Source organism: Achroia grisella, unplaced genomic scaffold (assembly GCF_030625045.1).
Source record: "Achroia grisella isolate CSIRO2021 unplaced genomic scaffold, CSIRO_AGI_Agris_v1 utg1096, whole genome shotgun sequence".
Lineage (NCBI taxonomy): Eukaryota > Metazoa > Arthropoda > Insecta > Lepidoptera > Pyralidae > Achroia > Achroia grisella.
The window spans coordinates 882,392-897,259 of NW_026712575.1; the positions used below are offsets into that span (position 1 = coordinate 882,392).

Here is a 14,868-nt window from a genome sequence, read left to right on the forward strand (position 1 = left end):
GTATGAATTATTTAAGTAGGGATATAGGAAGACATACAAACAATCAATTTTATTTACAAAGATGATTATTTCAGTCTTTTCACTTCGGACTATCTAGAGATAAAAGGGAAGTGAAATTATACATTAATAGTTACTAAAATGCGCCGCTGTGACAGACAGACAGTCAGATTTTAATACGGAACCCTACACATATCCACCCATAATTGGTCGAATGTCCATAATTTATGTACTCACCCTCGAATATTAACGCCTAATGGGACCAATTTTCACAAATGAGCTGTCAATCGATTTGTTAACATCACGCCGATGGCATTGTGGCTTTTGATTTCATATATTTATTACTATCGTAATTCTACTAGTATTATGTACAAGAAAGATTTTTTTTTTGTGTTATGGGAAAGACAAACAAGCTAAATAGTAAGCGATAACCTTTGCCTATACAGTCGAATGGCACCACGGAAATCACGTTATCATACCCGCGATACCCATCGTGTGCTACGATTCCAGAGGTCTAAGACGTCATGTCTTATTCTGTAATTTGATTGCGTTTAATCGAATCACAGCTTACGTGCAGCACACAAGCAGCGTGGTGGCTGAAATAGGTATCTAATTAACTTTTTACAAAATCTACTTCAGGTACTAATAATAATATGACCTATATTACGTAGTGTCTAACTTCGATTTTATTACAGCGGCAGCTACTAATTTTAGGGGTTTATTTTTTCTATTATGCCATACACCCAACAAAATTCAATGTTCACATAGAACAATATCTGTAGGTTGCTCTAGTCTTTCTGTACTTACTCATATATGTTTTTATAGAGGCTATAGCAACATGTTTGTTACTTGTTGTTATTTTAAAGATTCACTAGAAAACAACTACACTTCGCTATAACTAAATATATTCCTTTAATTATGTTTTCTAACCAATGAGATTTATTTTATTGTTGATCCTATACTAAATTATCCCCTATTAGAATACAATCAGTCCAGTCCACCTTCAATTTTGGTTAACTTTTAATTAAAAACTGCAAGTTATTATTATTACGACCTAGAGGAGACAATTTAACATTTTAAAACTTGATTAAAAATCAGCATCAGAAGAAACGTAACGAAAGCTATAAATATTCGTTAGACGCCATTGCAAAAGGAACACTTAATCCGGCCTTTTGTTTTCAAAATTAAATCTCATTCAAGCCAAATTGAAATGTAAGGAACCAGCGACAGTTATAATTAAGAATTTCTAATTCTTAAACTGTTTACACAACAATCAATATTCAAAGCATGTACAGAATTAAAGAATTCAGCAAGTGTTTTTATTATAATACTTTGGTTGTTTATTTTTCTTAGACAATCAGAGATTAGCACGCAAACATATAGAGAAATAGACAAGAAATCTAAAAACTATTAATTAGACCTCGTTAACATATAATCATATACTTATAACGTATTTAAGATGTTTATTTAAAAATCCATTCACGATTTTATTACCTGTATTTATTTTGAATCGGAAATAATTAACAGATTTTAATAAAAATATATACTATATAAACGAGTATTATAATTGGTAACTTAGTTTATATTCTTTTTTCAAACTTTTTATGTAATTTCTGACATTCTTTTTTTTATCAATGTTATTACTGGCAGCTTAGTCAGCGTGGGTTTCTGTATAACATTTTTAATATTCCATTTTTAAATTTTATCATTGTTTTTTCTTGTTTAAAATTTTCAGCTATATTTTTTTTTATCGCAGTCACTGTAAGTACAATAATACATCTTTCAAAACTGAACAGAAAAGTATAACGTTATAAATAATATTTATAAACCTTTTTCTATATACTTACAGGTCTTCTGCCGAGCGCCTGCCACATGAACTCGAGGTCAGCTATATGAGCCGGGACAGGCACTATGAAACCGGTGGCATATGTATTCACCACTCCTTCTCTAACATAGTATAGTTCCGCGTCTAGACCTGTAACAAATAATAGAAATATTGCAGATATGCATAATTACGAGTTTCTGTATACAAAGGGAAATTACAGACTGCAAGATTACGACGTTTCCAGATTGTGATTAGATATGTTTGTGATGTACGAGCGAAGTGGACACATCAATTAAAAAAAACCTAAGTATTTAGAATAAAAAGGATATTAGTTATTCTCTCTCGATTAAATTTATCGGTACCCGTTGTAATAATTATTATTACCCTACAACTTTATCTAATACTAAGACAACTAAATAATATCTCTATATATCTATCTGTCATCTCTTCGCATATAAACTGATAAAACATACCTATCTGATAAACTAGTATATGTTGTGTTATTATATATTTTGGAGTAAATTATTATATGATACTTCGTTGAAAACCATATCAAATAGATTTCTAAATACGACTGCTTTAAACATGTTTATAGCCATAGTTATTTTTTTAAATAGTAAATATAAGCACAAAAGCCAAGTTTAAAATGCCAATTTTTTTTCAATAGTAGTAAACGAATTTAACTGAAAATTATGATATAGTTTTTCAAAATTTTTTATTCAACAATAATATATATTAACCTATTCCTTAAATTACCCGTTAAATAAAATTATATTCTAATTGTCAATTAATGCAAATTTACATATAAAAAGACTTCCCCTCAAATGATGGAAATACCCCCAGTTCTTTATTTATTCCCGGTGCATCTGTATAGAAAAGAAAATCTTATTATTCTTTTTGCACCATTACAGACGATTGCATAAAAAGCAGATGGATGTACTCCCTAGTGCATGTTCGATTCCCAGGGGGCGTCGTAGCAACGTCAAATTATCCAACTAACTCTATTTGCTTAGCCGAAAAGTACATTTGAGTATGTATAGAGTAGATATATTTTGATACTTTTTCTACTTTTATTAGATATTGCAAATTATAAATGTAATGAATCAGTTTAATTTGAAATTAAATATTGATTTATTAATTAAATAAATATTTATGTAACATGTATTTTGTTCATTATATCCCTATTATAAATATATTAAGAGTGTTACAATAAAAGATATAAGTTTTTTTTATAACTAAGAAAGTATAAATATTTTATTTATCTTAGATTAAAATAAATATATTGAATTAGTATTTCCCCTCGGTAAAAAAAGGAAACTTATAGTGTGCTTTTGTTTTTCAATTATAAATAAAAAAAATTACAGTACTCATTATTATTTAATCTTTATTGTACACACATAGGAAACAAAAAATGTACAATTAAATATAATGTATAAGGGCTAGCCTATTTCTAAAAAGAGATTTCTTTTAGCAAACCTAGACAATGTTATAGAATATTGTGTTAACTATTTATAGTCATACATAAAAAAGACACTGAGATATGATTGTATATATATATATGATAATAACTATAAGAATGTATAGACAAACATAAAAATATAAATACAACTGTATACCTACATCCCTTCAATATACATATATAAAAAGTTTCAAAAAGGACCAATTCATTTAATCAGGGTACATTTATAGGCGTTGGTGCGGACGAGACAGTGAATCGAACTGAATATGAAGTGCCACTTTGCACAATTGATGAATCACTACCCCTTATTTGGAACAGACAACCCCTCTAAACACCCTGGACCAACTTGAGATTCTATTCAGCAATAGCGGATCTATATTTCGGGCTACTTATACATAAGCTATTTTGAATTTGGTACATTAACTCGGAACAATGCTGCCTACGTTTATTCGATGTCGTATAACAGCTTAGATATGATTCAGGTATTTTTTAATTTCAAAACGGATTTATCGCATCTTGGCGGCCTCGGTGGGCTAGTGATTAAGCACACCGCCGTACTTCTGATAGGCGTGAGTTCGATTCCTCGCACGATACAAACATTTGTATTCATGAGTATGATTGTTTGTATCGGACTGGTTGTGTATTTATGCACGAAAAAAAAAATATATCTTTGTATCAGTTATCTAGTACCCAACACAAGCTTTAGCTAGCTTAATTTGGGTTTAGATGACGCTATGTGACTTGTCCTGAGATTATTATTATTATTTACCCTTTTTCACAGCGAAACTGGTGATTGGTACAGAAGACAGGAGATGCCAAGTCTCTCGTTACTTTATTTTTCATGATGATTTTCATTTTTATTCTTTTGTAGCACTTAGGAAGCGATGGACTATTGCACATTTATCTAAAATATAGCCTTATTATTATTATTACTATCATGTATCTATAACTATTCGGTATACTCACTCGTCCGATGAAGCTGTAAAGGCCAGCTGCGGCCAACAGCATTAGAGTAGTCCAAAAAACAAAAGGTATACTCATATGCATATTAACCACATATAACATAATATTAATATTAACCATTCCAGACTAATATTATAAAATGGAAGTGTGATTGTTTATATCGGTCTGGGTGTTTTCTGTGTATATTATATATATTTACAAAAAAAATATATACAAGTATTCTATCAGTTGACAAATACCCATAACATGAGTTCTACTTAGCTTGAGACAAGATGACGTTGTGTGTACTGTTTAGTGATATTATATTATAAGATTGATTATTTAATAAAAAAAAAATTAAAAAATAAAGCCGTGACCTAAACCGCTGAACTACCAAGGCCGTCATTTCAAGCTAAATTATATTACATACATACATCTACGCCCATACCGTTCGAGGGTAGTTCGCTCATTATTAAAACCTTAATGACAGACTATAAACGCCACGCCTCAGGCCGTACCTTTGTATCAATGACTCAAAGCCCATAATAATGGCTACATAAACCTTTATGTAACGAGATGCTGTTTCTCTTGAGATACATTTGTAAGAGGTGTACGTGTTTCGAAGCGTAAATAGTTCAGTCCTTAATTAAAAATAATTAATAATATTACATGTATTAATATTATTTCATTAACAGTTAATAATTGCAATGAATAAATAATAATAATAGTATCTCAAGATAATTTATACAGTGCCATCTAGATCCGATTTAAGCAAAGCTTGTGTTTAGGCAACTGATATAAATACACAGATACATTTTTTGTAAATACATATATAATATAGATAGAAATCATCCAGGCTGATACAAACAACGATACTAATGAATACCATTTTTTGTACCGTGCGAGGAATCGAACCCCCAACCATCGGAAATAAAGCTGTGTGTTAACAGTATATGAGATACAACGTCGTCACTACGTTTATACAGTTGCCACTCGAGGAGATTTTTCTTCCCGCCATTTAAGTTATGTGCCTGGCCCATTGCCTGTTTAGCGTGCTGATTGATGATTTAGAAAATAAATACCAAATACTAATACAACACTATCAGATCTCTTGCAAAAAAATATAAACAATATTTTTTAGTGCACTAAAATATACATAACAAAACTATTATACTATTTTAAAATTTGAAAAAAAAAAGAAAGTGTTCTATTTTTAAATTTGAAGTTAGTATGTTAATATATTCGATTCAATTAGAATTTCTATATTCTATTTAATTAATAGAATTTTGTCTCATATTCTCTAATTTAGTAATTGGTAATAAAAGTAATAACACTCAGTCATAACTGAGCAAACTGTGCCATAAATACTTTCCAAAAACAGACAACACTAACGCACTCCATTTTCAACGGTTAATGAACCATTTCAGAGGAAACTGCCAAATGATACGACACCACTGAGCCTTTAATTATGGTTTACAGAGACTTTGTGGGGCTAATGAGAGGTTTTAAAGTTAATGCGATTGGTTTGTCCTCTAAAGTAAATGAAAGTAAAATGGATGGTTATGAGACATGCAATCTGAAACTACCATCGAAGCTCAATAAATTTGTTAATTACTTATGGGAATATATACGAGAACGTTCTTCAGTGTTGATATCATTAATTGAATTTTAAAATAAGAACACAGTGATACGTAATTTCAAAGAAATTTTAAATCCAAATTAGAACATAAGGAAAATGCATTTGCAAAATAATTCAAAATTCAAAATTAGAACATTACTTTTGTATTTTTTATTTCGCTTATAGTACTTATAACACGCAGTTTTAAAAGTATTCGAGGCGTTATTTTGTACAAAATATTTTATATATGAAACTATGATTCTTTATTTTTTTCTTTAGCATATTTGCAACGATTGTTGATTGAATGCACGCCTCCATCAGTTAAAACAGAGCATATTTTCCGTGAAACAATTCAATCTTTTGAATATTAAAAAAAATATATTTTGTTCTTTAAAACGCTCCTTATAACATGTAAGTGTAAATCTGCTTTTATTGTTACACATGTCATAAATAAAATTATTATTATTTTAATTAATATAATATTTTTTTCTGTAAGGTATTCATTAAAATTTAAATTACAGTACATTAAAGACTGAAAACCTGATCAAATAAATTATAAGGATATCCAATTATTTGCTAGTCGCCATAATTCCTTTAAACCATAACAAAATTATGTGGAAATCATATGAGATAACAACTAGTTAATAATAAATAAGTGTGCGAACACATTCATGAATATGTAAATACATTTGTTTCATGTGTATTCATAAAGGGCCATCATAAACCTTGCTGTCTTTTTGTCGCGCCTCGGAAATTCTCCAGATAAAGTGCTTTTATTAGGCACCTTAAGGTTTATTTATTCTAAGAAAGTTCCTCGCACATTTATTAAAATGGCGATAAAGGTTTGTTTATTGTCGCCATGTTTGGTTAACACGCGAGTCAAATAGCTTTAGAATTTACGAAAACAAAATAGTTTAAAAGGATGCAATTTCTTTCTGCATTTTAATTTATCGCTGTGATTTTTTTTTATGGATGATAATAGAATGACGTACCCGGCTGCGCTAACGATTTACGCCGGCGGGGCACCAGTGGAGGATGATAAAGTGAGCACGAGGTTAGGTCAGTTTGCCCATCGTGATTAACCCTAGACCCCATTACTAACAATTCCCTTACCCTATCATTGTGATCAGTGGTAGGTTCGTTCGTTTAAAAAGGCGACTTAAGATTAAAAAAAAAATCATCTCTATATATATTTAGATAACACAATTTTACAATTACATTCTACAGTTGTTGAAGACTCCTTTTAAGCATAAAGATGCCTGTGCTCCACTCTTGATATTAAATACCTACTTGTATGTCTGTAAGATTTAAGTATACAGATTTAATACTCTTATCAAAAAGTGTTTCTATAACACCAAGACCTTGTACCAGAGGTAGACGTCCAGTTCATCTGCATACCGTGAAATCCTTTGTATTTAAGCAAAGCTAAGCTAATTATGATAAAGGATAAGAAAATACAAAACTGATTTTTTTTGTTGCGTGTAATTCTAAAACAAACTTATTTAAAGAAAATCTGACTGATTAGTTGTCCTATAACACAGAATTTAATGGAGTTTAATAGTTATTGTAGAAAAATTTCATAGTAATATGTTTTGAATTGAGAGGGCTCGGGAACAGTCAGACTTAAGTATATTTTTATGTTTAAGGGTAAATTTCATATTTCTATAATAATTATGCTAAATGAAATATCCAAACTACTAAGAATAAAATACAGAAGTGAAAGTGCAAAGTGTAGAGGCATATCTATAATTTCTTCAATACATTCGTAATGTCACGAGCGGTATATAATGGCTTACTATCCATATAAGAGACTATTGCCACATTCCTGAGTACCTGTATTTTTATTTTATTAAGCAAATAAAAAAAGAATACCTACTAGTACTAATGTATTTTCTATTGCTTCGAGTACTCTAAACCAATGAAGTAGACACTCAGTTACAGTTTGTTTTTCTCACGCTAACAACATAATGGCTCGCGATAACAGCGGCAATAAAGAAAACAATGATAGTCGCCTTTTACCGCGTAAAGTTACTATCGTCACGCCATGCGGCTTACTACTAACAGGAAAATTCAAACGCTTTTAACTATCGATTCAATGTCAAGAACAGCTTACTAGTCGATGTGATAAATACGCATGCTTAAATAGTTGATTGTGATCGCAGTCTTCAAATAATCATTAAAAATAATAACACTCACTTTAAAAATGGAACGTCGATCTTAGAGTGGCCATATTGTTTTGTTTCTTTTGTTAAAATTTACATACATTTTTCTCGTACATTCCACGATGTCACCAATGAAGATATCAAGTGTGCAAAACAATTTACTATTTCATTATTAAAATTACGACATGTAATATTCTTATTTTCCTTTATCATTATATGTTTCTTATTTCATTTTATTTTTCGCCTGTTTGCATATTACCTACCTGTTCGATATTTAAATCCGTTTACCTAAGGTTGCCTTGAAAATATTGCTTGTAGTAACTAGGCCGTCTTACTGTAGTATGACGGCCTAGTTACATGTAGTGTACATGTGTATTATTTATGTTTTTTCTTTACTGTATGCTACAAATAAAGTATATTCTCTTTGTCTATTCCTCCAAGTTTCTTGCTCGTTCTTCTTGTGATGAGACAGCTTTCCGAACGAGTGGTAGATAAAAAACAAATTGTTATGACTATTCAAAAGTGCTTAAATTAAGTTTAATTTGATTTGAATAAATGATTTTCTATTATATTCTATTCTCCATCAAAGAACTGTGTAAAAAATAATTTGTATTAAGGTCGAATTTCAAAAATGAGTAAATTTGAGTTAGATGCAGTTTATTATTAAGTATGCAAATACCTATAAGTAAGTAGATATAGAATATAGATTCCATAATCATTTAGGTTTATTCACTTTAAATGTAAAAGTTAATGTTTCCCGTACATTCTAATATTATCTTGAATTTAACTTTGAATCATATATCCTAACAAATGCAATAGTGAGTATTGTTTCAAAAAAGTCTAAATACAATATGTAGTCCAAAAATTATACAGATTACAAAATTTAACGCTGCTGCTGCTTTTTGCAGACGTTATGTTAGCGTTAAGTTATTATTTTATATTTATTATATTAATCTTACTAATATTATAAACGCCGAAAGTTTGTGATTATGGACGGATAAATGGATGGATGAATGTTTGTTACTCTTTTACAAAAAATCTACTAAACGATTTTGGATTGATTGATTTGATTTGGTTTTGATGAAACTTTACAGAAATAAGTTATAAGCTATATACATCAGAATATCACATAGGCGGCATTTTCATGGGTGAAACCGCGAGCACAGCTAGTTTGTAATAAAACTTGTGATATATCATTGTTATTAAAATACAACCGTCGTGGACTTAGTCTGTGGTTGTACAGTGTACTGACTGTATGAAATTTACGAAACAAATATTATGAGCAACTAGGTTTATACGCGCGAACTCTTTTCACCGGCGAGCGATAAATAAAACGTTACATTTTTTTATTAACTATAGTATTGCCTTGCAAGTTATTGTAAATAATGAACAATTTAAGTAATATACTAATATAATAAACCATGTAGAAATGTTTCATATCACTTTTCACATATAAACTGTCCGGTGGCAATAAAATTATGATGATAATAATAATGCGCTTATTCAAATGATAAAAATCCCTAGATGTGAGGTCATAATATTTTAGACATGTTTTTTATGGAATTTATTTTTATCTCAAAGTAGTAGTGACGGGAGAGTACAGTCGGCTGAATTTATGCCGCCTTTTCGAAGTTCCCTTATCGCGACCCATAAATTTGAGTTTGTTCCCGGCCTCATTTCGCAAAAGCGAAATTCACAAAATTCCGCCACTTTCAGTCGCAATTTGTTGTTTTCAATCATAATTGAAAGTGACTTGCTTCCTCTCTTGTTTATTATGTAAACTTTTTCAATGGGAATAAGGCAACAGTAATTAATTCTACTTTAACATTTTGAATTGTTAATTGAAAATATAGTGTATTATAAAATTAAATTGTGTATGTTAAATAAAAAAATAAAATCAATATGTACATTTATTTTGTAGAGTCACTTTCTTCCCATATTCCTGATAATTAAAAACAGTAAAGCGGAAAATATTCAGTAATATAAGTATAAAACAGTAACGTATGTACATTGGACCATTCATAAACTCGACAGGTTATACGCATTTATAGGATGCATCTTTAGGAAAACAATTCCATAATTTGACGATTCAAAGTATTCATAGTCTGAAATACTATTTGGAATATATTTTTTTTAATAATATGATATTAATAGTACAGTTTTAATATTTTTCATGAATATACATACAAGAAACAACGCGCGCGCGTATTAAAATTTTCATATTTCAAAGAGAATTAAAAATCTATTCGAATCACCTTGAATGCATTGAAATTTCTTGTTAAGTAAAGAAATATTTTTTTCTTTTAATACCACGTAAATTTTTACTTGAAACAAGTATTGTAAACAGAAACAAAAAAAACCCGTGTTCATTTTTAAAGAATGACAAAACTGTTAACAGTATCAACGTTTTTAGCGAAAAGGAAATAGCCCTCCGCTAGGGCTGACATCTCATCAAGCCCGCTCACAATCGGCCTCGTTAAAATTTATGTTTTTAATTATCACCTTTTCTGTGATATTCTTTTGATAAGTTTTACATCATTATAATTCTTAATTGACTCGACGCGCGGCTCAGTTTCAATGTTTCATTCTATTTCCAGTACCTATCTACTCTGCCTCATAATTTATGAAATATTACTTTTTATTGTTACTGTTCCTAGTGTACTGGCAACTTTTATTTATTTATATTTATTTTAAGTTTAATTTTAGAATATTGCGTATTCTTCTATTCCAGATGAATCTAGAAATAACTCAGAATTATATTTTTAAATGTTTGAATGTTTCTACATTGACAACAGAAGTATTCTTAATTTAAAAAAAATATGGGCCTTGTTTTGTTAATTTACTAATCCGGGCTTCTCAGCTTTTGCTTAGGTGCTCACAACGTATATAAATAAGGTCATATTTATATATGTCTATGACATAATTTTTTAATTGTTTATTTTCTATATAATTGCCGTTAATTCCATTGTAGTGTAACGATGACAGTTCACGTATATCTAAATATATATAACTCAAAGATGACTGACATAGTTTTCTATCAACGCACAGCCCAAACCACTGGACGGATCGGGCTGAAATTTGACATGCAGGTAGATGTTATGACGTAGGCATCCGCTAATAATGGATTTTGATTAATTCTATCCCCAAGGTGATAAAATAGGGGATGAAAGTTTGTATGAAACTTTATCAATTTTAAACCGATCGGGCTGAGACTTTGGATGCATAAAGCTACTATGACGTAGGCATTCCCTAAGAAAGGATTTTCATAAATTCCACCACTAAGAGGATAAATTAACGCGAGCGAAGCCGCGGGTAAAAGCTAGTACTGTATATGTATACAAAAGTTTGTATTGTGTGAGAAATCGAAGCCTCAACCTCGGAAATTAAGCGGTGTACAAAACCGTTAGACCAATGAGGCCGTCATATTTACTCGTATTTTACTTCTTGCTAAAATTATAAACGCGAAAGTTTGTAAGTATGGATGAATAGATGAATGGTTGTTTGTTACTCTTTCACGTAAAAACTTCTGAACGGATTTTGATGAAATTTTACAGTAATATAGCTTATACATTTAGGTTATAATTTAAAATGATATTATGTATGTATGTGAGAAATACAATGTGCCGACCAAGTTGCTTGGGTCAGCTAGTTAAATATATAATCTAAAATAATTCATTTTTATTATTTATATTGTCTTACAAATTGTGGTACAACTTTGTGTGTACATATAAAATAGTGTACACAAAAAGTTGTATCACCGACAATATATATATATAAATAAATTTGGAGTAATATTATGATTACTGGGGAACTGTATAAACGTATTATGTAGAATATACAACAATTATTATTAGATTTTTACTCTTTTGTCTGTGCACTTGTCTTGCACTTATACGCGCTTTTTTCACGATTTGAGTGCTATTTTCACTAATGTATTATTTTTTCATTAATGTATTCAATAAATATTCATTTAAAACTTAGTTGTTTTTTAATTCTAATTTATTTAAAACCAAAAAAGTACACGGGTACGAAATCGCAGGCTCGGCTAGTATTGAAATAAATGTTCGAAATAGGTTTAGAAGATATATTTTCGCAGTATATTTAATTAAGAGATACGTATAATAAGTGTAAGCACCTTATTTTCGCTTTCTTTGAATCTCTGGCTCCGTATTAGATTACCGTATCGATTTCACGCAGTATGAGTTGTTGAATAATTTTTGTAGGAAGCCTATCAAGTAGCAGGAAACCTAAAGGTAACGGTATTTTAATGAAATATACATGAATCCTTGATATGAAAAATTATTAATTTAATATATTGCATCAATATTTTTGTTACTTGCAACCCGTCCAGATTTCGTAAAAATGCAATTATTGTAGGATCTTTAATTTTTTGGAACTAATATAATGTATATTAATTTTAAATAATTAGAAGTTCTTTTTTGAAATTTTCAGTCAAATTCATACCTAGCTAGTAGGTAGGCAGCAGATCTTGTGTTATGGATAACTAAATAACCGATAGAAATACATAAATATATTTTTTTATTATCACATACATAATATTCATATACAACTGCCAGAGCAATACAAACAATCATACTCATGAATACAAATGTTTGCATCTTGCGAGAAACCGACCCTGCGACCATCGGAAGTATCTATGTATAGAACGACGGCGAAATCGCAAGATCTCCAAAGCCTTCTTTTACAAAAAAATAATTTATATATTTTCTTCCTTACTAGATTAACTAATACTAGTTGTAAGTTATTTTATTTAGACTATTTTTTAAATTGTGATAACACTACAATTGATATACATTGGTTACATAAATTTGGGAACTACTAGAAGAGTCTCATTAGATAACGGAGTTAGTCCTTGTATTAATGGCAGGAAAGATTTTATCGAAGATGCGAAATGGCCTATTAATTCTAGAACTTTGTTTACTAAAGAAGAAATGAATATCGTAAATTGGTTTAGATATTGGAAAATTGAGGCAACTTCAGTGAACGCATATAGCTGTTTTAGTGTTTTGTATAAATACTGCATAACATACTATTGCTTTTTATGTATAATATACGTGCACCCGTGTAAAGCCGGGGTGGGTAGCTACTGGTACTATAAAGTACTAGGAACGCAGAACAATGTAGTGATAAATTTAAATAGTTTGGCCGTTATAAGAATAAGTTATAAATACGAGTCGTCCAATGGTTGAAAGTCGACCATTATTAATTTAACATTCAGGAAGACTATAGACAAATAATATTGAAGACAAACAATATTAATCTACTCTCAATTTGACCACAGACTTGAACAATAAACAAAAGAGTATATATGTGTGTGTCAAATACATATATGTCATGTTTTTTTTTAATTTAATGCATTTTTATACCTATTTTAAAAACATATCTTTAAACTGTATGTGTGAGATATTTCATACTCCTCCGTAATTTTCGTAAAAATGTAAAGTTTTTGCTTCACATATTAATATATAATGGTAATTATACTCAACGAAATGTAGACATATAAAGTGTTGCGATTAATACAACGTCGACAGATAGCAATGCCACTGACTACGTCATATGCGGCTAATAGTTGTGATTATTATATATTTATTATATATATATTAATATTATTATATTCAGCATTTTTTGGCCTATCATTTACAGGAAAGTCCTGAAATATTATCGTATTATGTACCAACAAGCATTCAACTTCTATGACTCATCCATTTGCTTGAACAGTCAGCTTAATGACGTCATCGTTGTAGAAGCCATATGTATTTTCAGTAGTAATTTATTATCTACAATTTCATTTTATTTCCTGATTTAGACATCTTTTCTCATTTTCGTAACTGCGTTTATGGTAATACTACTTACCCTTGGTCAACTCAAGGATAGTTATATCACAGATAACATAATATTACATATTGTTGAGCCCTTAACTTTCTTCAAAGTCACATTATAGGATATTTAAAAGTAAACAATTATAACCAAAAATATATACTCATTATCTGTACTTTTAATTAATGATTCTTACATGTTATTTCTTTATACACTTTTAAGTGTTATAATAACAATATATTCTATAATTAATGTTATTGTCCTAAATGTACATTAGAATTGATGAATGGCCATATTATTTTTATACTCAAGATAAATGCTACAACATCCACTTATATAAGGCACTAAGACTATTTTCTTTTTAAATAATCTTTGTACTGTTATTCCTTGATTATCTCATACTTATTTTGTTTTTTATTTTATATTTTGAAAAAATATTAACCATTAATAACGATGTGTATGTTAAATAAATGATTATTGAGGTATTTATGTTTACGTTTCGTTAATAAAATGTTGTTTATGTTCATTACTTGATGAATTCATTCGTTTAATAATTGATGAATGGACATATTATTGTAATACACAAGATAAATGCTAGGAAATAGCTAAATAGCAAAGACGATAATGCTTTTGTAATGGATGTAAGGAAGAAAAGTATGATGAAATAAAGAATCATCATACGATTCTTCCTTGACTATCTCATATTAAATTTTTTTAATTTATCAATTGAAAAAACATGAAACAATTTCTAATTTAAAAACAGTATATAAAATATTGTATGTAACGATAGAAGCCACGATAATTTAGTCTTAATAGAATTACACCGTACCGTAATACTGTAGGCGTCTTGGTGTTTTTGCTCGGTCACAAGATTTGACTAATGGAGCAAGTGTCTGGCACACCCCCATGTTCCCACAGCTCTTTGTGAGGTACAGTAAGCAATTTAATGTAGCTATATAATTCATGAAATACCTAAGTAATTGCTTTAAATTCATGGTGGCTTTAGATGAGTGCGGCTTGGTTGGCG

At 29.7% G+C, this 14,868-nt stretch overlaps 1 protein-coding gene across 1 annotated transcript in view; it reads right to left on the reverse strand.

The window, feature by feature from the left end:
- LOC131849018 (tyrosine-protein kinase Dnt) overlaps nucleotides 1-14,868 on the reverse strand; it is a 52,600-nt gene that overhangs the window by 21,639 nt on the left and 16,093 nt on the right. Inside the window, exon 2 of the mRNA XM_059198997.1 lies at nucleotides 1,845-1,972. Within this exon, the coding sequence (XP_059054980.1) occupies nucleotides 1,845-1,972 (128 nt within the window). The remainder of the gene's footprint in view (nucleotides 1-1,844; nucleotides 1,973-14,868) is intronic.